This window comes from Humulus lupulus, chromosome 2 (assembly GCF_963169125.1).
Source record: "Humulus lupulus chromosome 2, drHumLupu1.1, whole genome shotgun sequence".
NCBI lineage: Eukaryota > Viridiplantae > Streptophyta > Magnoliopsida > Rosales > Cannabaceae > Humulus > Humulus lupulus.
Window position 1 is genome coordinate 9,378,056 of NC_084794.1, and position 27,170 is coordinate 9,405,225.

General features: G+C 34.0%; 3 protein-coding genes across 3 annotated transcripts; 2 read left to right on the forward strand and 1 right to left on the reverse strand.

Moving 5' to 3' along the window:
• The first annotated feature begins 12,207 nt into the window (after positions 1 to 12,207).
• Positions 12,208 to 13,928, forward strand: LOC133813896 (uncharacterized). Its single transcript, XM_062246927.1, has 2 exons — positions 12,208 to 13,021; positions 13,113 to 13,928. The coding sequence occupies exons 1-2, from the start codon at positions 12,887 to 12,889 to the stop codon at positions 13,926 to 13,928; spliced, it is 951 nt and encodes a 316-aa protein (XP_062102911.1). The 5' UTR covers positions 12,208 to 12,886.
• Positions 13,929 to 19,216: 5,288 nt separating this feature from the next.
• LOC133813897 (uncharacterized) lies at positions 19,217 to 21,339 on the reverse strand. Its single transcript, XM_062246929.1, has 3 exons — positions 21,320 to 21,339; positions 20,479 to 21,278; positions 19,217 to 20,415 (listed from the first exon to the last, which is right to left on the reverse strand). Exons 1-3 carry the CDS (start codon positions 21,337 to 21,339, stop codon positions 19,217 to 19,219), a joined length of 2,019 nt encoding a protein of 672 aa, XP_062102913.1.
• Positions 21,340 to 23,941: 2,602 nt separating this feature from the next.
• LOC133817213 (large ribosomal subunit protein uL2z) lies at positions 23,942 to 25,509 on the forward strand. The gene is made up of 2 exons (XM_062249666.1): positions 23,942 to 24,464; positions 24,913 to 25,509. The coding sequence occupies exons 1-2, from the start codon at positions 24,025 to 24,027 to the stop codon at positions 25,256 to 25,258; spliced, it is 786 nt and encodes a 261-aa protein (XP_062105650.1). The 5' UTR covers positions 23,942 to 24,024; the 3' UTR covers positions 25,259 to 25,509.
• The last annotated feature ends 1,661 nt before the right edge of the window (positions 25,510 to 27,170 follow it).

A 27,170-nucleotide genomic window follows, 5' to 3' on the forward strand; every position in this document is an offset into this window, starting at 1 on the left:
TAAATCAAACTATCATTTTCCAAATAGATTTATAATTTTAAGCACAAATTACTTCTAAAAAGATAAGATTTTTCTTCACTTTTCAAAATTATAATTTCAAAGCATTTAGTGTAAATCAATCTAATGAAATAACAAATAAATCAATGAACATTATTTATAAGGCAAAACATAATATTTTTGTTCTAAGCATGGATGTGTACAATTTAATGACACATCTTACACAAAGAATATTATGTATTTGCACTAATGAAGAACAAAGTTTAAATATGTGCTAACAATCCAAAATACATGATATTTAAGATAAAAGAATATATTTGAAGAAGAAAATTCCATAAACCTTGTTGCACAAAATGGGAAATCAACATACAAAATAAATACTATCTAGTTACATATTGTTTCATCATCACCTTAATAATCTTAAAAAGATTAGAAACACATAACTAGAATAACAAATACAAACTAAAAATTACAAACATAAATAGGAAAATTTGGAGGATGAACCCCCAAATTGTTCCTCTAAAAATACATAGAAAAAAATAAAAAGAAGAAGAAGATGAAGAGAATAGAGAGGTTTTGAAATGTGTAGAGTTTTTGGTATGGTAACCTCCTAAAAATATGACACCCTAAATGGTCTTCAAAACTCCATATTTATAGCCAAAATGAGGTATTAAAATAATCAATACAAATTAATTAAATTGATTAATTTAATTTAATTAATTATAATATGGCAAATAGGGATAAATTATAGGGTGTAATAATGATGTTTTGGGGTAAAATGTGTAGAAAGTAGGGTAAAAAAATGGTATTTTGAGACAAATGGACAATTTGGTTTGTTGGGCTCAAAAATGGGAAAAGGAGGCTGCTTTGTGCTGTTTTGGCAGGGAAGCAGGCTGGGCGTGTTTGGAGGTGCACGGCATCAGGAGGGGCAGCTGCTTGGGTTGGTGGGCCGAAGATGCTGGCAAGCCCAAATGAATGTTGAGGCAGGGAGTGTGATGGAGTTGGAAAGCTGAAAGAGACCTTGGTGTGCAGCTGAAGTAGCTGAAGGGAAACGTGTGGTGATTACAGCTGACAGCATTGTTGAAGGAGCTGAATGGAGGTAGCATTGATTGCTGAAGTGGGGAGGTGTGTTGAACGTGAGGCACAGCAAGGGAAAAATGGCTGAGTGCTGATGGAGTGGATTGGGCCTTGGGCCCGGCTGCTTTTGGTATTTCAAAAATACCAACTTTCTTTACTTTTAAAGCTTTATATCTTTTCTTTTCAAAGCCCAAAAATACAATAAATTCCCTACAAAATAAACATAAAATAAATCAAATTAATTCTTTGAAAATATTAATTATAACTTAATTTATATTAACATTTAGTTTCAATAAAACACACATTTTCTTACTTCTAACTAAACACAATAATTTAAATAATTAAACTACAACAAAATAACTATAAAAACACACAAAAATATATAAAATCAAAATAAGACTAATGAATTCAAAATTACTTAAAAACTTAATAAATCAATTAAAAACTCAAGAATTAAGCAACAATTAGCACATAAAAAGTGGTAAAATAACTCTATTTTGTAGAGTTATCAGCGGCCTAAGTCGTCGGCCCTGAATATTATGTGATATGAGTGATATGATTGATTGATTGATTGCATCTTGAATCTGAGTATATGTGTTGAATGTCTATTGTGAGTTATTTGATGAGAGTTCATGCTTGATGAATTAACTGTCTGGTATCATTTACTGTGTTGTATATGATGTTTTCTTGCTGGGCCTTGGCTCATGGGTGCTACGTGCTGCAGGTAAAGGCAAGGGTAAGCTCGATCAGCCCTGATTGGAGAGCTCTGCATGGTGAATGTACATGGCAGGCCGCTCAGCCGCCACGGTTGAGAAGATTACAGGGACAAGAGGACCAGAACTGTAATGCCCCGAATTCTCCGATGTGTTTAACGGTGTGAATAGTAGGCCGGGAGGGCCATACTTGCTTAATTATATTATTAATTGATAAAATGCATGTATATGTTGATTATATTATAATATGATGTGAAATGCATGCATGTGAGTCCATATTTCTAATTACAGGGGTGTGATGGTAATTTGGCCCGTTGAGGGTAAATTGTTTATTTGCATGCGTGTTGGTGATATATTTTGAGACCACATTATGATGTGAGTTTGTTCGAGCCATTTGGCATGAGACGATCATGGTATGTTAATTATCGGTTTGGTCATAACAGGCTTAAGCTCGGGGCTCGGGGTGAGTCTCAGGGTGTTTTTAATGATTAGAGTGTTACCGGGCATTGAAGGGTAACGGGATGTGAATTATTGGTGTTTGAGAATAATGAGATTAGCGGGAATCGGGAGGCGTTAATTATGATTAACGGGATAGGTGGAAAGTACCAATTTTACCCTTAGAATGGTTTAAGAAGCTTTAGATGATTTAAGGGTATTTTGGTCATTTGGGGTTTGGATATATATGACTTTGGAGGGTTGTAGAATAAACAGAGCAAAACAAGGCTTTCTTCTTCCTTCCCGTACACTACTCTTCTCCATTTCCTTCTTTGGTGTTCTTAAGCTCTAAGAGGGGTTTCAAGCTAGGAAATCCAAGGGCTGGGTTGGTGGACTTAGTTCAGCCATTGAAGGAGGTTCAAACTTGGGTTTAAGGTGAGTTTTAGTCAGTAATTTCTGGTTATACCCTGTTTTAGTTTTGAGTTTTCAGCTTTTGATTTCTTGATGAAAGTGTGGATTTGAAGAGGTTTTGATTGAAGATAAGTTTGGGTTTTGATGAGGGTGAGTTATGGGTGGTGTTTAGAGGTTAAAATGAGTGTTTGGAGGAGGTTTTGGGTTGGTTTGAAGGGCTGGTGTGAGAGGAAAAACGCAAGGGAGGATTTCTGGTGCGTGCAGCCTTTTTGGCTGGTCTGGGCTGGGCGCCGCGGCGAGGCTGTGGTGCGCCGCGGCCCTTGGCGCTAACAGAGAAGGCCACCTTTGTTTGAGGGGCGCGCCGCGGCGCAGCAGGGGAGGGCCGCGGCCCTTAGTGGAATTTTGGCCAAAATGGAGTTCTTAGCATGGGGATTCAAGCCTAAGGCCTCGGGGTTGAACCTACTACCCGGTTGAGTAGTGTTTGAGGTCCCGGAGGTTAGATTTGGTTTGGGAACCTTTTATTATTCATTTTATTGATGGAATCCCATATTTGGTTATGACCAGGTAACCGCTAAAGGACCAAAATGTTGATCGTTCTCAGGGGTCGTTCTTTTATTCGTTCTAGCTCGAACCAGAGGTAAGAAAACTGCATCCCAAGTGTGACATGCATGGATATTCATGAGGCATGTTGGTTGTGTAAATGTGGACATGGATTGAATATAGAATGCTTAGCATATGTTGCTCACTTGTGCATGGTACTGACTCATTAGTCAGATTTGGCAAAGGTGCTAGTATCAACTGTGAAGCTGTGACTTATTAGTCAGGTTCGGCAGTGGTACTGGGCACTGGTCACGTTGCGCTGACTCATTAGTCAGGACGGCCTTAGCGTGTTAACGCGAGCCAACAAAGATTAGATCTAATCAACTATCAGCATTGAATGACTCAAAGAGCATTAATGCCAGGCCGACCCCGAGGGTCGATGAATGAAATAAGCGCTTGGAGGCTAGTGGCTTACCTAGCAGCCACTCTCCCACTTGAAATAGTGACATGCTTGTCAGTCACTCAGTATGGTTTACCAGAACCTGTTGAAGGCTAGTGGCTTACCTAGCAGCCACTCTTCCATTTGAATTAGTAACTTGCTTGTCAGTCACTCAGTATGGTTTGTCAGGACCTCATGTGATGTTCACTCATTTGTTTGAAAGCTTTATGCTCAGTGTGATCATAATGATAATCATTTGATAATGCTTATGTAAAGTGTTATGTTTTCTTGCTGGGCTTTGGCTCATGGGTGTTATGTGGTGCAGGTAAAGGAAAAGAAAAACTCACCCAGCCTTGAGTGGAGAGCTTAGGTGGTGATGTGTACATATGCGGCCGCTTGACCACCACGGCCAAGGAGTTCTCAGAGGAACTAGGGGGTTTACCCTATTTTTGCCGCTTAGCTCGGCAGAATTGTAAATTTAAAACAGTAATGACCATTTTGTACTGAGAACCACTTGTAAATGTTTTGATTAGCTCTGCAGAGCAGTTCGTAATGAAAGTATCCATTTCCTTTTTATTAGTTTACCTTAACTAGTTAATAACACTTAGAGCACATTTTTTACCAAAGGACTTGGGTAGCGAGTCAAATTTCTGGTCCACCGTTCACCGTAACTGTTCTGGGGTAACCAGGGCGTTACAAAAACCTTGTATTTTGCCTTAGTATGGCTAATGTTTACTTTTAACTGTTGAGCTTTGCAAAGCAGCTTTTAAACACTGATCTTTTGGGGATCCCTTCTGTAAACTGTTTATAATTTATAAAATGTATCCTTTGAGGCCAAAATGTCTTTTAACCCTAGAACACTGAAGCTGATGACACGTTTTTAAATTAATGACTTGATTAGCAAGTCTTGCACTTTATAAGTACACAGTGTAGCGATCTTGGCTATCCAGAGCGTTACAGTCCTTATGTTGTCTTTGATTAAATTAGACTTAATAGTCTTAAAATATTGATTTAATCATCAAATATAAATATCAAGTTGGCTAGGTCAGTGGAAATAAATAATCATAAGTAAAGAAATAAGAGATTGAGTATTTAGTTGGAAATACTTAAGAAAGATTTTTTCTAGTCACTTGAGCAATTTTATTAATATTGATTAATTAGTATTGATATAAATAAAATAAAATAAATTAAGGTTCAAATTATAATTAGTGAATTTGACAATGATTTAATTAATTAATACTAAAACAAATAAATAAAGTTTTGAATTTGAATCAGATTGGAAAACAAATTCAAAACAACTATTTTGGCATGTTTACCACTTTAGTGGGCGGCCAAATAAGATATTCCGAGGCAAATAGTTGAAAAATATCTCAATTATCTATTTAATTATTTAATTGATAATTAAATATATTAATTAATGTCCTAGGTTTTGGTTATAAATAGAAGTGTTACTGTGATGGCAAAGGTTAAGCAATTTTTTGGTAAGTGAAAACTCTACAAAATTAAACCCTAGGTGCCTCCCTCTTTTAGTTTTCTATCTTATGTGTTGAGAACCAGCTCACACTAAATTAGGTTTGATTAGATAAAAACTTGGAAGAATGTGATACTATTCTATCAGTTTTGATTAATGACAATACCTAACAATCAATAAGGACAAAATGTTAGAGAATCAAAATGGAGGAGTCATTTAATTCTGATGTGTACATGTAAGTGATTTATGTGTATTTCATTCATATCTTGTTTTTCAATATACACATATTCCTGATTTTCATGTGTTATTCTTGTTTTGAATATGAAAATCCTAATTTAAACTATTATGCATGAGATCCTACAGTCCCACCAACTTTTGACATCAAATGTGACCATAATCAGATAATGGCTCGACGCAATCTAGATTGTCAATCCATATCATCCATGTGGAGTAATGGAGCAACACTGATAACTCTACAAAATAGAGTGATTTTACCATTTTTTATGTGCTAACTGTTGCTTAATTCTTGAGTTTTTCATTGAATTATTAAGTTTTAAAGTAATTTTGAATTTATTGGATTTATTTTGATTTTATATATTTTTGTGTGTTTTTATAGTTATTTTGTTGTAAAATGTTGTAGTTCATTATTTGAATTATTGTTGTTTAATTTGAGGTAAAAAAAATGTTGTATTATTGAACTTAAATGTTAAATATAAATTAAATTATAATTAATATTTTCAATAATTAACTTGATTTATTTTATAGTTGAAAATATTTTATTATGATTTATAATGTAGGGAATTTATTGCATTTTATGCTTGAAAATAAAGAAGAGAAAGGTGTAATTTTGAAAGAAAATAGCAAGAAGTGGCATTTTCTAGCCCAAAGCTGCCTAAGGGCCCAGGCCCAATGCCTGCCGGCCCAGGCGTCCAGCCCCAGGCCTGCTCCACTCCTTCGGCCCACCCATTTCCTTCAGCCTCCTGGGTCACCTGCAACCTCAGGCCCAGCCAAGCCCACTTGGGCCTCCTGCCCAGCCGAACACCTTCAGCACCACACGGGCCTGGCCCCATTCGACCCAGCTGCTTCCTTCAGCTCCTCCCAGTAGTCCACGTCCCCACACGCCCCAGGCCCAATTGCCCAGCTCCAAGGCCCACACGACCCAAGCCTCCAACACAACTGCCATCAGCTACCACAGCCCCTTTTTTACCCCAACAAAAGCATATATGTTCATTTGTCCCCTTTGCCCAAAAATGCTATTTTTTCCACAAACTTCTCTACACATTTTACCTCAAAATCATCATTACACCCTGTAATTTACCCCTATTTGCCGTATCATTATTAATTTAATCACTTTAATTAATTTAAATTGATTATTTTAATACTATCATTTTTGCTATAAATAGAAAAATTTTAAGACCATTTGGGAAGTGCTTATTTGAGGAGAGGTTTTACACTTTAATTTCTACACTTTCAAGACCCTCCATTCTCTTCATCTTTTTCTTTTTTTTGGTCATTTTTCTATGAGTTTTTAGAGAAAAATTTGGGGGTTCCTCCTCCAAATTTTTCTATTTATGTTTGTAATTTTTGGGTTTGTAATTTCTATTATAGTTGTGAGTTTCTAATCTTTTTAAGATTATTAAGGTGATGATGGAACAATATGTAACTATATAGTATTTATGTTGTGTGTTGATTTCCCATTTTGTGCAATAAAGTTTATGGATTTTTTTCTTCAAATATTTTATTTCATCTTAAATATCTTGTATTTTTTATTGTTATAACATATTTACACTTTGCTCTTCATTAGTGCAAAATCATAATATTCTTTGATTAAGGTGTGCCATTAAATTGTGCACATCAAATGCTTAGAACAAAAATATTATGTTTTGGCTTATAAATAATATTAATTGATTTATTTGTTATTTCATTAGATTGATTTACATTAAATACTTTGAAATTATAATTTTAAAAGTAAGGATAAATCTTGCAATTCCATGATAATTTGTGCTTAAATATAATATCTAATTTGAATAAGTGATAGTTGATTAATTTCTACTATTAATGAAACTTGAGAATCAGTGTACTTATAAATATTATTGAACTTATTTTCTGTGGATTCTAATACCTTAATAATCTTATTTTATCATCTTGATTTCTACTAGTAATTTATTTATATATATTGTATTTAATTTCTTTATTATTATCTTTTATTTTATTTTCATTATACAAAAATCTTATCAATCTTTGGAGATAGGTTAGAATTTATTAATTTTGATTTAAAATAGTTTTCTTTTTTATTTTAGACAATTCCTTTGGGTTCGATCTCATGCTTACACGAACAATATATTTCATATACGATTCGTGCGCTTGCGAGTTATAAATTTTTAAAGCATACTCGTTTTGGATCCATCAAACACCTACTTTCTCCTCTCATTTCTCATGTATGTCAGTACCACTTTTTACCCTTTAAAAGATGTTATATGATAGTGGCTGAGTTTGGAGTTAGGTTCATTAATCCATTTTATTAGCTTTTAGGGTGTGGCCATGCAACCATCTTAATGTAATTATACCAAATCCCCCATAATTTAAAATTTGAGTAAGAAACTCTTGCTTAACCTTGTTAATCATTCATTGCTGCTTATGAATAGAGTAATGAGAGTCATTTGTAAAAACACAATATTTTGGAACAAGACAAAACTCTACCCATTTGTTAACTCAAAGATAATTTGAACTTCTACAAGTCCTTAAAAATTACAATGACTCATGGGTTAGACTTCATTACAAGTTGAACCACATAAAAACTTTATCTCATTTGACCTTCATGCTTTTAATTTCTCAGTTGACGAAATTCCGTGTCAAATTTTTTTAAGTTTCTTTATTTTATTTTACTTTCATACTTTTTGTTAGGAAGTTTCTTTATTTTTTAAACATACCAATATTTTTTTTTAGGATTTTGTTTAGTTTTTAGATTATTATAAATTAAATGTTTTAATATTATATATATTTAATTTTAAAATAGGAATTAATTTAAATAATATTTTTTAATTCATTACATGTTACAAATAATGTGTACATTATAGCTCAAAACACAACAATGATTCCCAATATATTTGTACAAACCCCAACCCGATACAACCCACCAGGTACACTCTTAGGGGGAAGGAGTGTCGAACCTTGCCACGAAAATGGGGGACAACAACACCACAATTATTATCATATGGGGGACCTGCAACACCACCTTATTGGGGTACAAATCTATACATATTATATAATATGCACAAATTGATGGTATGGGGTTTCCCAACATTGAGTTACAAAGCTCAAGGCCCAACCACCCCACCAAGAGGTAATTGGCCAGTTTAAATAATGTTATGTGTGCATTTAACATAGTGATATTGTAACAAACACACAGTTTTATAGATAGAATAATAGAAGGTACTTTTGTTAAATGAGAACATAAGTACAACTCTGACCAAAGTATTAATACATTGAGGAGTATTATGGTAAACCTCCAATTTCCACATCTTAGTCAACCTCCGCCTCCAAAAATATATGTCGGAGTATTTTATTCCAAATTTTTTTCATGACGGTGTTCGTTGTAGTTACAATATCCTCTCCGCAAATTTTCAAAAAATTATGAACAGTTAACAATGTCGAAAAACAAAGGTCTTTGTATTTTCTAATAATCCAGTTTACCACACGTGTTCAAAAAAATACAAATCTATTTTTGGCACTATAAGCTATTCGAAATTTGTTTAAGATTTACAGGTTGGATGTTGTAACTACAACAAACACTGCTATGAAAAAAAATACTCCGGCATGTGTTTTCGGGGGCAGAGATTGACTAAGAGGTTGAAATATGAGGTTGTTGTTAGCACTCCTCTAATACTTTTGCTGCAAATATCTACTGAGATTTGTTAAATATAATTGTGAAGTTGTTTGCATAATATGGGGCAAAACACTTAACGATTTTCACTTAAGTTGAAGTGAAAACATGAGATTTTGTAGTATGCATCTATAATTGACTTTTATGGGTCTAGAGTGATACAATGAGGTATCTAAGTATATCCAACAAGTTTGGAGACATTTGGAGATGTTTTGGGTCACCAAGTGTTGGGTTTTATGCCCTTAATATAACCATATTTCTCATGTAACATGTTTTTATTATCAATAAAAGAAGTATAAATCATTTTGTTTATTCAATCACATTGTTCACCTGTTTTATTACATGTTTATTCAATTAATACAAACATTCATAAAATCAAAAAATATGGATAGTTACAATTATAATGACCAGGTCACAGTGGATTATAATTGTAATTACTGATTAGGTAATCTACAATATGATCTACTTACACATTCGGGGTGTGATGTCTTGTCCAAGTCATTGACCAAGTAGATAAGATCGGAAGTATTTGGTTACATTGGACTAGGACCGATATTAAATATTGATAGATAAATATGTATCGTTGTTATCGAATCTAATCAATGTCACAATATTGACCATATGTTAAGTCAATCTTAATTATGAGTGATAATATTCTACTAATTATATTATTTTAATATTTTGACTTATTCGTTACCAGCTTACCCTGCGGTCTAGCCCATACTTACATCTTGGAGAGTTAGTAGTATAATTGAATGAGAATATTATTCATATATATGAAATCTATAATTTCTGTATGAGAAGTGAAAATATGATTTCCATAATTGTTTTGTTCAAAAGGTTAAATGATTGAAATCTCATTTCTGTGATTAAGTTTACAGAAATATCACTTACAAGGAACTTAGTGGGAGTTAAGGATAAAATATTGATGAGGGATAAAATGGTAATTTGCACCCGACTCGTTAGTAAGTCATTGATAGAGGATTGACTGATTGTAATGATTATAACAATGGATAACGTATTTGTGGTTTGGAAAATGTGTTCCATGAATTCAGGAGTTAAATTCTTAATCTGTAGTGGAGTCATGAGGAATTAATGAATTGTAAGATAATTTATTTAATAAATAAACTCACGAAAAATTATTGAAGATTGTATTCATGGATCCATGGTAGTCATGTCGTCTTTTAACAAATCAAGTTTAAGAGTCTCGAACAATTGATTTAATTATCAAATTGACAAGGTCAATTTAGTGATATTTACATGCAATATAAATTTGGGAATAAAAGAGTCTTTGAGAAAATTTGTTAATATTAATAAATTTGTGTCAATATAAATAAATAATATTTATTTAATTAAAAGATAAATAAATAAAAAGACTTTGAATTTAGGCCCAACTGAGATTTAAATTCAAGATAAAGAGATTAAGCCCAAGTCTATATGTGGGAGTCCAAGACTTTGGATTTTTTGTTTATTATTTTAATTAATTTAATTAAAATAAAACTCATTAAGTTGCCTATATAAGGAATGTAAGGTCTAGGGTTTTCATAAGATAGCCCCAGTCGATTTATTTGGGTAAGTAAAAACCTAGACATTGTAATCTCTTTTTGGCCGCTCATTCTCATGTTCTTCCGTCTTCTATCTCATGTGTTGAGAACTTGCCCACTCATTATTAGACTTGATTTAGAGGTAGGCTTGGAAGACTTTGGCACAGCCTATGCAGTTTGGATTCTTGACAATTCATAGCATTCATAAAGGACAAGTGATAGAGAATCTAAAGGAATATGAGACATTTTTTCGCTGCATATTCGTAAATTTCTACATCTTTGTGTCTGTTTTAATTTATGAATTTGATGTTTAAATGTATGACATGCGATTCTATGATTATATTATGTTTTTTGGAAAAATAATGGGGAGCATACATCTAGATTTATTCGGAGGAATTTGTCAAAATGACCATCTAACAAACTGATATTTGCAAAATAACATTTCATTTTATTTTTATTTTTAATTTATTTAATTTATTAAAAATTAATGAAATGGCACTTAATTAATTTAAAAAATTCACATTAACAACAAACCCTAAAATCCCTTCCCTCACGATACAGTGCATGTTCTCTTCTCTTCACCATTTGCTTTCTTCCATTGTTAAGACCAAAAAGACCAGCCATCTCCAAAAGTCCCTAACTCACGTACCCTTCTCTTCTCCTCTCAATTATTTGCTTTCTTCCATTGCTAAGACCAAAAAGACCAGCCCAAGTCTTTCTCTGTCACGATACCCTTCTTTTCTCCTCTCCCTTTGCTTTCTTCCATAGCTAAGACCAAGAAGACTAGCCCTCCACTCCATTTCTTTCTTCCTCTGCTAAGACCAAAAAGACCAGCCACAAATATCTTTCTCTTTTCCTTCTTCTTCTTCTTGTCTTCTTCATCAACGACCAATCCCCCCTTCCCCTATTTGTAGTAAGACTAAAAAAACTATTTTCTTCTTTTCATTCTTCTTCATTCTCCATTAATATTTTTGGGATTTTGTTCTTCATTCTCTTATTTGCAATAATTATTCTTCCACAATTGTAATGGAATCAACCAATGATGTATTAACTACAATTCCCACACCATCAAACGAATGTGAACAAGTAAGTATTATGATTTTTTATTTTTTTTCTACATGAAAATTAGTGTTTGAATGTTATCTTTATCATATAAAAATGAAAGAAAAAAATAGATAAAATGCAACAATCAATTTTACACTTTGCATTTCGAAATTTTCATTATTCAATACTTGAAAATTAAAAAAAAATGAAGTTGTGAAATGTGCGACTATGTGCGACCCACATGGTCGCACATGATTTGCAAAATATATGGAATATATTGTGCGACCCTATGCGACCATGTGCGACCATGTGGGTCGCACATGGTCGCACAAGGTCTTTTAGTTAAATTTTTGGTCGCATAAAGTCGCTTAGTTAATAAATTTGGGTTGTTTAGTTAAATTTGTAATTCATGTTATAGTTTTTATATTTATATTCTTATTATTTATATATTTTTATTCATTTGGCAAATTATTATTGTAGATGCCTAGAACTGTATTAACGACAGAGCTTCCTTGCATACCCCGTGTCATTACTACTAATACAGTTGCAAAATCTAAAGTTACCATCAGATCTGTGCTGAGTGTAATAGACCAAATAAAAGATTGGCTTTCAAATTCTGACAATGTCGTTTTTAAACATTGCACCCAGTTGGGTCGTTTGTTGGACCTCGACACTCGAGGCTCTTTCCCTGACACCTTAGCAAACCAGATAGTTTTGAGGATGGTAGATTGCCAAAAGAGGCATGAGTTATGGTTTTTGATTAATGGCAAACCTATGAGGTTTTCTCTCCAAGAGTTTGCAATAGTATCTGGATTGTACACTAGTGGCGGACCAACACCTGAAGAAATGAATGTTGTTTCTTCTGAGAACAATTTAAAGAAAAAGTACTTCAATGACAAGATGTCTATTAAAATAGAGGACATAGCTAATGCTCTAGATAGCATATCAAAAGAATGTAGGACTAAGGACAGAGTGAAGTTGTGCTTTATCTATTTGCTCAGCGCATTTCTAATAATGCCAAGTCCTGGTTCGATAGTAGATCTTAAATGGCTACAGATAGTGGACAGGCTAGATATATTTGACAAATATTGTTGGGGGAAGCTGGCATATGAGAAACTAATAGAGCAAATCACGAAAAAAGATATGAAGAATAATCCCACTGAGAAGGAGATTAAGTGGAACTTCTTTAGTTGTCCTTGGATATTTATGGTAAATTTTTTTATTATGATTATATTTTTATTAAGTTTATTTATTTTTGGATATTTTTTATTACATTTTGTGATATGATTTGAATTATTGTTTTGTCTCTTATAGATATGGATTTGTGAAGCAATGCCAAAGTTGGGCGACATGGTAGGACAAAGAATCCCAGGAAACCATATTCCTCGATGGCTTGGTTGGAAAATAAATGATAAGCATAAACTCACAGTTACAAGAATATCAGAAGTAATAGAAAATGATGTTGAGGTATTTATCCACATACAAAATTATTTATTGTCTTGTATTAAAAAAATATGATCAAGGCAACTTATGTTAGTTTATTTTCTTTGTGTATTAGTTTTTTGTGCGACCTACATTAGCTCCAACTTCAAAGGAGAAGGAAGAACTTTTTTATGAAAGGCTTGGTTGCTACGAGGACAATGAAGATGACGTAATTGATCAGATTTCTTCATTTTTAGTGGGTGATGTCATTCTACGTGATCCACAGTGTTCTGCGCCACATGTGGAGCCTCCATCTTCGGGTTTGGAGCCTCCATCTTCGGGTGTGGAGCCTCCATCTTCGGGTTTGGAGCCTCCATCTTCGGATGTGGAGCCTCCATCTTCGAATATGGAGCCTTTCCAAATCAGTCCAATTCGTCAAATATCATACATGCATCCATCTTCACAGCCTCCCTCTTCTTATGATGCTCGTAGTGAGTTATTGGAATCAGTGAAGCGTTTGATAGCCGACCAAGAAAAGTTGCACAATGCAAGATATGAGGAGATTGAACGTGTAAATAAAGAAAGGCACGACGCAATAATGGCAACCATCGCCGACCATGCTTACTTGAATAGAGTGAGGCATGAGACACTATTAGAAAGATTTGATGTTTTGATTGACATCTTTCGACCTATAGCTGCACAACTTTCTGGAGCTGGAGGAGAAAAGACTACAAAAGATAACCAACAAGTAAATTTTATTTGCAATAACTTTAATATAGCTATTTTTATTGTCATCTATATTTTTATTTATAATAATATGCCTTGTAACTTCATGGTTGTAGGATTCACCATCTTATGCACACTTTTTTGGAGATGGATTTGTAACACATATAGGAGAAAGGAACATGGAGGGTGGCCAAGCCTCCACGCCTGTAGGAGAGAAGATTGTTGAGAATACAACATCTGGTTTTCCTACACAATCTGCAGAAAACGAAGTCACCACACAGTCTCATATGTCTGCAAATTCCTATGAGACACCGCCATCCATTATTTATGAAGGAATTACTAATGAAGAGCCTGGTGACGAGGTAGAACAAATCGTTCGAGATGGTCGACTGTTGAGGTTTAGAAAACGGGCCCCAAGCTTGAAATCACCATTCACACCGTGGCCGAGGAAACGTCGATACTCTAAGTTAGAACCTGCTATTTTCGACCCTTTTAGGCAACTTATTGAAGATGATGTGCAAGCATTCTTTAGGTGGTACAATGGCGATACAGGTGGTACAAGTTATATTCGTTGTGGCCAGATGTCACATGACAGAAGATTTTTTGAGATATTGTTGGCAAAGCAACGATATATTGATAGTGAGGTAAGCTTTATCATTCAAATATATCATAATAATTATATAATACTAATTATATTCACATCATAATTAATAAATATTTTTTTGGCAGCATGTCGATGAAATTACCTATTTATTTAGAAAAAGAATGGATAAATTTCATAATATCTTTCCAAAAGATATATGCATATTGACTGATGAGTTTGGACAACATGTGCGTGCACTATACCACGCGTCTCGACAGGAAAATAGTAATGTATGTAAAAAAACTCCAGAGCTAATGTTGTTTGTTGATGGAATCAGACCAGTTAGGGCGACAGTTTGGTCGGACGTCAATTACTTCTATGTGCCTTGGAATGACGGTGAACAACACTGGATGTTAGTGGTAATTGACATCCGTAATTGGACGATATGGATTTATGACTCGATTCCAAGTCACTGGATCTCTATAGAGGCCATGAAAAAATCTGTGCAACCACTTGCAGAATATTTTCCTTTTTTACTTCAAGGCAGTGGCCATTTTGAAAACTTCCATCATCAGTGCAATCGTCACATGAATATAAAAGTAGCCCCTGCAGATACTGTTCCTCTTAACAAGAGAACGTAAGTTTTATTTTATATATTCTTTTTTAAATCCAAACTTGCAAATTTGGTACTAACGTAGTTAAATTTATCTTTATAGCGGAGATTGTGGTATATTCATGCTTAAGACAATGGAAATGCACATTGCCGATAAGTGCGACAAGTCAGCTACATTGGTGCTCAACGACAACAACATAGATACATTCAAACAGGCATATGCAGTTCAATTATATGTGGGTAGTGCGGATCCTTAGCTAGCTAGATATACATAGTTTCTAATTTTTGTATACTTTTTGTGGGAAAAATGACTTTAAAAGACCTTAATATAGTATATACGGCCATCATGGTCTTTTGGGTTCTGAATTTTCACTATGCGACCCAAAAAGACCTTGAATTTGCACTATGCGACCATAAAAGACCTTGAATTTGCACTAAGCGACCATCATGGTCTTTTGGAGTTCAAAAGACCTTGAATTTGCACTGAGCGACCATCATGGTCTTTTGGAGTTCAAAAGACCTTGAATTTGCACTGAGCGACCATCATGGTCTTTTGGAGTTCAAAAGACCTTGAATTTGCACTGAGCGACCATCATGGTCTTTTGGAGTTCAAAAGACATTGAATTTGCACTATGCGACCATAAAAGACCTTGAATTTGCACTATGCGACCATAAAAGACCTTGAATTTGCACTAAGCGACCATCATGGTCTTTTGGGGTTCTTCCACCAATTTTAAAGAAGACCTTCAATTTGCACTGAGCAACCATAAAATACCTTAAATTTGCAGAAAACGACCATAAAAGACCTTGAATTTGCACTATGCGACCATAAAAGACCTTGAATTTTCACTAAGCGACCATCATGGTCTTTTGGGGTTCTTCCACCAATTTTAAAGAAGACCTTGAATTTGCACTTAGCGGCCCTAAAAGACCTTAAATTTACACTATGCGACCATAAAAGATCTTGAATTTGCATTAAGCGACCATCATGGTCTTTTGGGGTTCTTCCACCAATTTTAAAGAAGACCTTGAATTTGCACTTAGCAATCATAAAAGACCTTAAATTTACACTATGCGACCATAAAAGACCTTGAATTTGCACTAAGCGACCATCATGGTCTTTTGGAGTTCAAAAGACATTGAATTTGCACTATGCGACCATAAAAGACCTTGAATTTTCACTAAGCGACCATCATGGTCTTTTGGAGTTCAAAAGACATTGAATTTGCACTATGCGACCATAAAAGACCTTGAATTTTCACTAAGCGACCACCATGGTCTTTTGGGGTTCAAAAGACATTGAATTTTCACTATGCGACCATAAAAGACCTTGAATTTTCACTAAGCGACCACCATGGTCTTTTGGGGTTCTTCCACTAATTTTAAAGAAGACCTTGAATTTGCACTTAGCAATCATAAAAGACCTTAAATTTACACTATGCGACCATAAAAGACCTTGAATTTTCACTAAGCGACCATCATGGTCTTTTGGAGTTCAAAAGACATTGAATTTGCACTATGCGACCATAAAAGACCTTGAATTTTCACTAAGCGACCATCATGGTCTTTTGGAGTTCAAAAGACATTGAATTTGCACTATGCGACCATAAAAGACCTTGAATTTTCACTAAGCGACCATTATGGTCTTTTGGAGTTCAGAAGACCTTGAATTTGCACTAAGCAACCACAAAAGACATTGAATTTGCACTAAGCGACCATCATGATCTTTTGGGGTTTTTCCACCATTTTAAAGAAGACCTTGAATTTGCACTAATTAAATGAAATTCATAGATAAAATCACTTATAACATAGTAATTAAATGGTCTTATACTTTTATATTGTAATTCAATGATGTAATTAAATAGTTACAAAGACTTATATGATGTACTTTAATGGTGAAAGCACTTATATAATCTAATTATATATTGTAATTAAATGATTGACTCACTTACATAATGTACTTAGATGATTACAAACAATTATATAATATGGTCGCACAGGATCGCACATGGTCACATAATCTAATTATATATTGACACACTTAGATAATGTAATTAAATTGTTAATCAAACTTATATAATGTATAGAAATGATGTCATCACTTATATATTGTAATTAATTATCAAAAAATTAATTAATCAACTATGGTCGCATAGGGTCGTACATGGTCACATAGACCAATATTAGGATATACTCTGAAATACACCATGGTCGCACATGGTCGCACAGGTCGTATAAACCAATATTATGATACACTTTGAAATACACTAAGGTCGCACAAGCTGTAATGACCCACTAATCTAGACTCTTGGACCATTATCGAACTATACATACAAATTCTTACTAAAACATACATTTGCGAAAATACCATAATTTATTATAAACTTGTAGAAACAAAGGTTACTTTCATAAAAATAAGTAGGATATGGGTACCCATCGTCTTTAAAACAAAAACAACTTAAAGTAAAAAGGGTTACATAGAAAATGCGGAAAATACATTTGAAACCATAAAAAAACACAAACAAGACTACATCCTCGAATCGAATAACGCTCGGCTCCTTGACTCCATTCACCATCGATACACATCCTCTAAGCGTCACGAATCTTACCGCCTCTAAAGCTTATTTCCTGCACATAAACAGAAGGGAATGAGCCTAATGCCCAGCAAGGAAAAATCTAACACATAGTCATACACATCAATTTCATAATAACGTAAAGACATATCATAACACATAATGCACTTATTATAATGGTCATTATTACTTGGGGTCCCATAGACTAAACAAGCTTATGCCCATGAGATTAGTGGGGTCCTACCAACTAAATAGGCTTATGCCCACAATCTTTTTGGGGTCTTGTTAGTCAAATAGGGCATAAGCCCAAGCCTACAACATACACATCAAAAACATATTCATAACATATGAAAACATAACACATAGGATAACATAAACATATAGATTCTAGCCTATTTTCCTTACCAAAGTTACCGGGATATGTGGACTGAGTTGGGACTTTTTGGAACACTCCTAATAACCATTAGAAAGAGTGAGTCTAAAGAAGAAAGGAGATGAAATGAAAGGGATGGAAAGACTAAACCATAAAAAACATACTTACCGACTTATATGCTTAAGAACTTGGATTCCCTAACCAAAATAAGAATAAGGTTAGGGGACTGAGTAGAAGGTTTTGAGAAAGGAAATAACATAAAATACAGAAAGGAACTAGAGTTTTGGGTTTACCTCAAAGATTTGCAAGATCAATCTAACCTCCACCGAAATACTATAGAACTCACTTCCCAAAGTGTTTGATAAGCTTATGATGTTTAAGCTTATGATTTTCCCAAACCAGGTGTTTACACTCTCACACTCACTTAACACTAGCAACTTCTGAACTTAGAGTAAAAGGTGAAGAAATGGCTGGGCACTAGGTCCTATTTATAGAGTTTGGGAATGAAAGTATCTTGATTTTACTTGAATAAAAATAATGGCTTTTTAGATGAAAATCATTTGAATAATCGTTCAGCAGAGGCTGAAGACTCGTTCAAAAGATGCTGGACTGTTGAAGAAGTTTGAATGGCTGAAAGGAAAAGAATTCAAAAGAGTTTGAATTCATGCCGGAGGAGGCGATATATCGCCCCCTGTAGGCGATATATCGCCTGGGCCAGTATGCCCGAGGCGACCGTGCATCGTTTCGTGTTTTCCGTATCGACATGCTGCGACATATCGCCCCCTATAGCTGCGATATATCGGCATACGCTGAATATTTAAACACGAAATTACACATTTTTAGCTAAGTTTGAATGGAGTAAACAGCCTTGACTAAGCCTTCAACGTATTCAAAGCTGCTGACTGACCCTATAACATTCAAACTTTACTCTTATTTAATTTAATCCTCAAAAATACTTAATCCTTAATTACCATTCATAACATGTGCTTAAAAATCCTATTGGTTGATGTCTAAACCTTATAATATAATAAATAAAATCCTTAATATCAGTCACATTAATCAAACCTTAGGTTATACTTAATATTCTTAAACTATAGGTTAAACTTAGAAAATCTATAAGTACTACTATGAGTGTCCAAATAATTCCCGGTCTGAACCAAAAATCCACAGTAACAAAGATAATGCTATAAATACTATCATACTATTATCTATCTTAGCTAAGTAAAGTTCTTGGACTCTACACAAGCTTTCTCAAGATCCACATTAAGCACTTTAATTAGCATAAATTTGACAGATAGATCTGAATCAAGTTTGCATAGATCAAATACAAGAAACATTAAATATAGTATTTAGAGAACTAAATAATAATAAATCACACATGAGTTGTGCTTCTAACATCTGATGGCACTTGTCGACTAGGACATTTTTTTGAATTATGTCCTGATTGTCCACATGCTCCACAATTATATTTTTTCTTAGGGACTTCACCTTGGGAAGGTATGCGATTGATTTTTGGTCTTCCTTTAGTCTTGTCTTCAGGAGGTGCTATCACTTGTACTGCAATAACATCTTCAGAAATGTCGGTCCATTGTGAGTTTGGAGGAACAGGATAAATAGTTTCAGCATATGCTAATAACCAATATTTTGACGTGTAGTATTTTGAACACATAGAATATATGAGTTCCCCAGTATTTTGGGGTTGTGCCTTTCCTGCTGCTGCTATTGCATGGATACATGGAAGGTTATCAATATCGAAAACTTTGCACGTGCAACTCTTTGACCTTAAATTTACTATTGAATCGAGTTCTCCACACATCACATTGTACTCATTCTCGTTTAACTGGAGAGTTATCAATGAACCGACTTCATCCCATCTTTTACGTAATATTTCTTCCCTCCTCGGTGTCAATGGAGTTGTCACTGCATATGCTTCCCGTCGACGTTCAAGGAACCATTGTCCCATCGTGCTTATGATAAAATCGGTCATAGCAATAATAGGGTACTCTCTTGCCTTTCGCATCAAATTGTTCACTGACTCAACTATGTTAGTGGTCATGACTTCATATCGATTACCACCAAAATGTGCTCTAGACCACTTTCTGAACTTGACATCATTCTCAAGATACTTAGTGACACGTGGATATATTTTGCGAAGTTGGTCGAAGTGTTTATTAAACTCTTCGATACGGTACGCTATTGCAGCTTTCTTATACAATTTAGTCCCTGCAGCACTTTTGAAACGGTGTTTTATATTCTGTTTTACATGCCAATAACATGCCCCATGAGAAGCCATAACATAAACATGACGAACTGCATGTTTGATACTTTGATGTCTATCAGAAATAAAACATAAGTCTGAGCTATCAGGTATCAACTCCTTCAACTTCTCTAAGAACCATGTCCATGAAGCGTTATTCTCACTGTCAACCAAACCCCATGCAATGGGGTAAGTATGATATTCACTATCTTGTGTAGTTGCTACTAATAACACACCCTTATGCTTAGTTTTGATCCAAGCCGCATCAATACCAATTACTTTCCTCATGTAAGTGAACCCTCTTATGGCCACACCTAAAGCCATAAAAAAGTACTTGAACTTATTTTCTTAATCAAGTTCAATGTGGGTAACTGTACCTGGATTTGCCCGCTTCAACATGTGACAATACGAAGGGAGCAAGGCAAAATTTTCTTTGGCCGTTCCTCTAATCAAATTTTGAGCCCACTGTTTTCCTTTCCAAGCTTTCCAATAACTGACTTGAACTTTCATTTCCTCACGCATGAATCCTGCGAGGCTTCTTGGGTTGAGTGGGTCTTTACTATTCTTAAAGTGTCCCTGTACACGAGAACCAATAACACGACTGGATGCTTGTCTATGATTGGCATTTCGGTTCATTAATGAGCAACTGTGAAGACTATAGTATTGTCGAATGACAAAGAAATGTGAATCTTTCATCTTTGTAGCACGGACTCTCCATGAGCAATCTTCACTAATACAACGAACCTCCTTCACAGACTTGGTTGTTCGCATTTCAAATCTCCCATTAATGGCGATGATGCTAAGATAATAACTCAAATCATCCTTACTCTCAAAGTGTTGACCCACTTTTAAATCAGATCCATCATGTCTGCCACTATTTTGACTTGCTTCTCTATTAAATTGTGCAAAATTTCTCATAAACGTATCAAAATGTTGATAAGGGATAATCTGGCCTCCCCCGACTATATTGTCATTCCCAATTACATCATTATTTTCTTGAACTACTTTCTCACATTCCTCGAGTACATTGTTACCTCCCTCATGTACTATATCATCTGGTGTGGGATTGGAACTAATGATGTCTTCACCACTCTGCGCTATATCTTCACTTGGGACATAGCTTGGATCATTTGGAAATTGATCTATTACATGACACCCAAAATAGTTATCGTAAAAGCTTCCATTATCAAAAACATCATCATCACAACGAAATTCAACATCATCACCAGTGAATCCATTACCATCACCATCATTGACAAGCTTCATCTTTCCTTTATCATTATTCTTTTTGACGCACACATACAAAGGAATCACTTCTTTAGCTTTGTACAACTCCTTCAAAAGATCCTCTACATCAGAATCACCACAAATCTTACTTGGTGCCATCTTGTTGAATGTTTCACTAGCCACCTTATGAGTTATTTCAATTTCATATAAATTTCGATCAACACCTACTTTTTCATAGACTTTATTCACTAGTTGATGAAACTTGATACTCCGGTCAACCACAAATCCCTTGTTGCAACCAGTACCAAACCATTCCCAAATACGATTACTTGTAATCTTCCACTCACCATTATAGTCCATGCATATAAAGATGTGATCCATACCTGTCATAAAGTTAAATATTCAAATTAACAAGTGCAAAATAAGAATACCACATGTGTGAATCTGAAAATTACACTAAGATCGCATATGGTCGTTTAGTATAGTTTTTCGATTACATTGAGCGACCATGTGCGACCTACATGGTCGCACATGGTCGCATAGTATAGTTTTCCATTTACACTAAGCGACCATGTGCGACCAAAGGGTCGCCTTTGGTCGCATATGGTCGCATATTACAGGTCGTCTTCAACCTCGAACTGAGGTTATTTTCACACCAGATTTTTATTTTTTTCTTAGAAAAACCTAAATTTATGCTTCATGTTGTTATATAATTGTAAATAACAAATACTCAATCGTTAAACGTGAGATTATAGTCAATTACTAACCTTTACAATTCTTGGATGGAATTTTCACTTCTTCTTTAATGGTTTCTTGATTTTCTTAAGTCAAATGTGAATATGAATATCATTGAAGAAGAAAGACTTGAGTATTGTAATGGAGATGAAGAGAAGAACTCAATGAAGATGAAGAAAACTTTAGAAAATGTGGAGAGGAAGACCTTCAAGAGAGGTCACGGTCTTTTTCCCTAGGGTTTACTCCCTTTTTTTTTTCTTTAAATGATAAAGAAAAATTAATTTAATGTTAATTATATTTATTAAATTAATTATTAAGTTAAGTTTAAAAGGTGGTCATTTTGCTAATAAAAATATTTCAAAAATCATTTTGCTAATAAAAGTTTTCATTATGGTCAGTTTGCAAACTGACTCATTTATTCGAAATAATATCAACAAAATCATGAACAAGAAGCGATGAGATTTTAAACAAGAGATTAATAATATTTTTTTGAGGATAAAGTTTTAAGTGTAGAATCTAAGTTAAAATGGGAGATCAAATAAGTATAAATTCAAATTAAAATTATATATATTTTTGACATTGGGAGAGGGAGATTCAAACTTTGGGACCTCCTCTTAGTGAAAAGATGAGTAGTACCACTAAGTTATACCAATGATCACAAAATTAAAATTAGGAAAATTACACACAACCCTGTAAATTATATATATATTTTTAAAATACGAATAATAGTTTGTAACAATTATGTTAATGCTTGTAATAATTTTCTATTTAGTTTGTAAATATTTTTTACAAAAAAAACTTCGTATTTATGATTATGCCACTCAATATTTTTGTAATTTTTTTTTAATTTTGTGTTTCTAGTATTTTTTTTTTAATTTTGAGGCATTTTTGTAAAGTTCCTTCTTTATTTTAGAACTAACTTAGTATCCAATTGTTTAAACAATATAATTTTAATAACTTGTATATGATAAGTTAGTTCAAAATTATACATTTTAACTAATTTTGGTAAATATTTATTAATTTACCATATACAATATATTAAAATTATATAAGTTAAACATATTGTTACTAGGATGTAAATTTTCCCTACTATGATGGGGCCTTACAGATACTCACCTCTAATGGGGCGGGGATTCCCGTCTAAATGGGGAACGGGGTGGGTACGAGGGCTATTTTCTCACCCCGAATGTTAAACGGAGCAGGGATGTGGATAACACTCCCCACCCTAATAGGGTCCCGTTTAATTTTTTATTTATTTTATAACATTTTTTATATATATTTTACGTGTTTCTTTATGTGATTTTGTAGCATATTAGTATATTTTTTAAAAAATTAAATTTTATTTTGGACATATTTAATATTTTAAGTGATTAAAACAATGTAATATATATATTGATTTTAGGTAATCTATTTTTGTTTATTTTATTTTTTAATAAATAAGTACTCGCGAGAATTCCCTGTCTCATCCCCGACGAGGAATATGTGGGGATGAAGATTAAAATAGTTGACGGGATAGAATGGGGGAGCATCCCTACCAATTACGGCCCCGTTTCCATCTCTAACTGATAGTGAAATTATATATTTTTTATAAATAATATATTATTTTGAATTTTTTCTTCTTAATTAGCAAACAACATTTGAAAAAAAAAAAACCAAACAACATTAGTAAATAAATTCCCACCACATTTTCTTTCTTTCTTAATTTTTGTCTCCCTTACCCAACAGTAGACTCTGTAACAATTTTAGAAATTTTGTCATAATTTCTAACAAATATATTTTAATAGGGACTAGTTTGCAAATCAATGAACAACTAAGAGGCCTTAACGAAAATGGCAGTTTTTATTATTATTTTAAAAATTCATAAGAAAATTTTACGATATGAGTAATTGGGTCAGTCTAACAAGTAATAGTCTCGCACTTCTTCTTCTTCGCCGTCGCCTCTCAAAACCCTAACCCTAGCGATGGGACGAGTCATTCGGGCACAGCGTAAGGGTGCCGGATCGGTGTTCAAGTCCCACACCCACCACCGTAAGGGTCCAGCTCGGTTCAGGTCTCTGGACTTCGGCGAGCGCAATGGTTACCTGAAAGGAGTCGTGACTGACATCATCCACGACCCAGGGCGCGGTGCCCCACTGGCCCGAGTCACATTCCGTCACCCATTCAGGTACAAGCACCAGAAGGAGCTTTTCATCGCCGCAGAGGGCTTGTACTCTGGTCAGTTCATCTACTGTGGGAAGAAGGCCAATCTCGTCGTTGGTAATGTCCTTCCTCTTAGATCTCTTCCTGAAGGTACCGTCATTTGCAACGTTGAGCACCACGTCGGTGACCGTGGTGTTCTCGCTAGGGCATCTGGTGACTACGCCGTCGTCATCAGTCACAACCCGGATAATGGAACTAGCAGGTATGGCTCAAGATTTGATTTTTAATGGTATGTTTTGATTAATCTGTGTGTATGTTTGTCAGCATAATCACTAATTTCAAATATTTAAGATGAAAAACAAATGTTATTAGATGGTTTCTGCTAGGTTCAATTCCATTGCACATGTATTTGTATAATTTTTTTGGCTTATAATTAGAATTTACAAGGCATGATCTTATTTTGATGATGCTTAAGCTCAACTGAGAAGTTGGAGTCCATTTTGGATTTTCGATAATATCAGTATCTATGTTATGTGTTGTTGATGTTATTTACTAAGACCATTTGCATTATTATTGCCCTTTGGATTGTACCGTGTTTCATTGATGTATTCATGGAATTGAATTGGCAATCCAAATTCCCAATCGGGCTTTGTTAGATTTCTGAGTTTGGGGTTTTTGTTTCCATCTTACATTGTTTTCATTTTGTGTAGAGTTAAGCTTCCATCCGGAGCTAAGAAGATTTTGCCAAGTGGCTGCCGAGCTATGATTGGTCAGGTTGCGGGTGGAGGCAGGACCGAGAAACCAATGTTGAAGGCAGGAAATGCATATCACAAATTCAGAGTCAAAAGGAACAGCTGGCCTAAGGTTCGTGGTGTTGCTATGAACCCTGTGGAGCATCCTCATGGTGGTGGTAACCACCAGCACATTGGTCACGCCAGTACCATTGCAAGAGACGCTGCTCCCGGGCAGAAGGTCGGTCTCATTGCTGCCAGGAGGACTGGTCGTCTCCGAGGGCAAGCTGCCGCCGCTGCTTCCAAATCCGACAAGGGTTCTTAGGAAAAGGTCCATTTTTGAAATTTTCAGCGGTAACTTTCGAACACTTTTGTACTGTTTTATTAGTCTTCTTAGGAGTGGAGCTCAGTTTTTGGAATAGGGATACCATTTTGAATTATTATAATCTATTTGTATTTCTTTTTAATTTGCTTTTGTGGGAAGGTACTGCTGAGTTGAAATATTTTTGCCTTAATGTAATGAAACTTTGTTTGACATGTTTTGAGTTTAGTGGGAATGCGTGCTAGTTTTTGCCAGTTTTGTGCACTCTGCAATGTTGTACTCTATGGTGTTTTTTATCGCTCAGAGGATTATAAATAAGTAAACTAAACATACATTGACAAATATGTTTTAGGCTTATTTTTCGAAATGTAGTCATTCATTTGTTACCCACATATGGATTTTATCCTCGCCCGAAACAACATAAACATCTTTATGTTTTTGTTTTAATGTAATTATATTTAGTTAGTTAAATGTACTTCTATTTTGAAAAACTTCAATGATTTTTTTTTTATTTAAAAAAAAAAGCAATTCTACCCAAAATTTCATTGATTACTTGATTTGATTTGAACGTGAAGGGAGGAGAGCTTCTTATGACACATTTTCTTTTCTACCCAAGATAAAAGTGCTAATAAATTGATTTTTTATTTATAAAAAACAAAAGTAAAAAATAATTTTATTTTTATATTTTAAAAACTGAAAACATTACCAAACCCTTGTTAAAGTCTATTAAACAATCAAAATAACTCTTTCAATCGATGTGGGATTATATATATTACAAAATGTATAGGTTTGTATCCGAGTTGCAAGTCCCCTGTGGTGTTGCTGTCTTGTATTGGAGTTTGATAATAAAATTTGGGGATCATTAACATGTTCTGAGCTACATTAAGGTAAAATGGAACTTTGTTTGGAGGAGAAATATTAAACCATAGACTTATAATAAAATTTAGTCTTGTATTGGAAAAAACTTTGTCACAGTGAAATTAGTTTTTTTTCTTTCCCTAAAGTGGAAGCAAACAAAAAAAAACTATCTACATAGTGAATCAGCTAAATTGGTATAAATCAAAGCATTTATAATATAAATATAATCAGTCCTATCAATAGAAAAACAAGCACATATAAATGTAATCTCTTTCATAAATCGATTATATTGTATAATTAAGAAAAAATTATGAATAAAATTACATGATAGTAGTAAGTATTACTTAAAATCTGTCAGAAATTAATTCCACAACAGGATTACATCAAAGTCTATATATCACAAATGACCTTTATCTAATTTTAAGTTGGAGTACTCCCTCTATCTTAATTTTTGTGATCCTATTTTTAAAGCGCAATTATCAGATAAGGTTTAAGTTTATTAATTAAAATTATTATTAACTAATTAATAGAAAAAGGAGTTGGGCATGTCTGCCATAAAAAGTTGGGGATTTTTCAAAAATATGGCTTTTTAGCCATCAATGTGCAAAAATATGGGAGTTTAACTTTCTTTAATTTGTATGGGAAAATTTAGTTAAGAAAACTTAGTTTATGGGAAAACTAATCCCATATTGGAAATCAAAATTAATCAAAACAAATGAGCAAAAGGAGGGGTACTATTTTTTTTTTCATTTTTATTCATTTATCCATTTTTTTCTTTCATTTGTATTGTTTTGTTTTTTTATTTCATATTTTTTCAGTTTTTTTTTTTTCATTTTATTTTTTCTTCATTTTTGTATTTATTATTTTCTCCTTTAATTTTTTTTTTCTTTTTTCACACATATGAGCTTTTTTTTCTTCTTCTATTTTTTTTTTCATTTTTTTCTACCAATTTTTTCATTCATATTTTTTTTTCTTTTCATTTTTCCATTATTTTTCTTCTTCTTCTTTTCATTCTTATTTATTCATCTATTTTTTTTTTCATTCACATTTCTTTTGT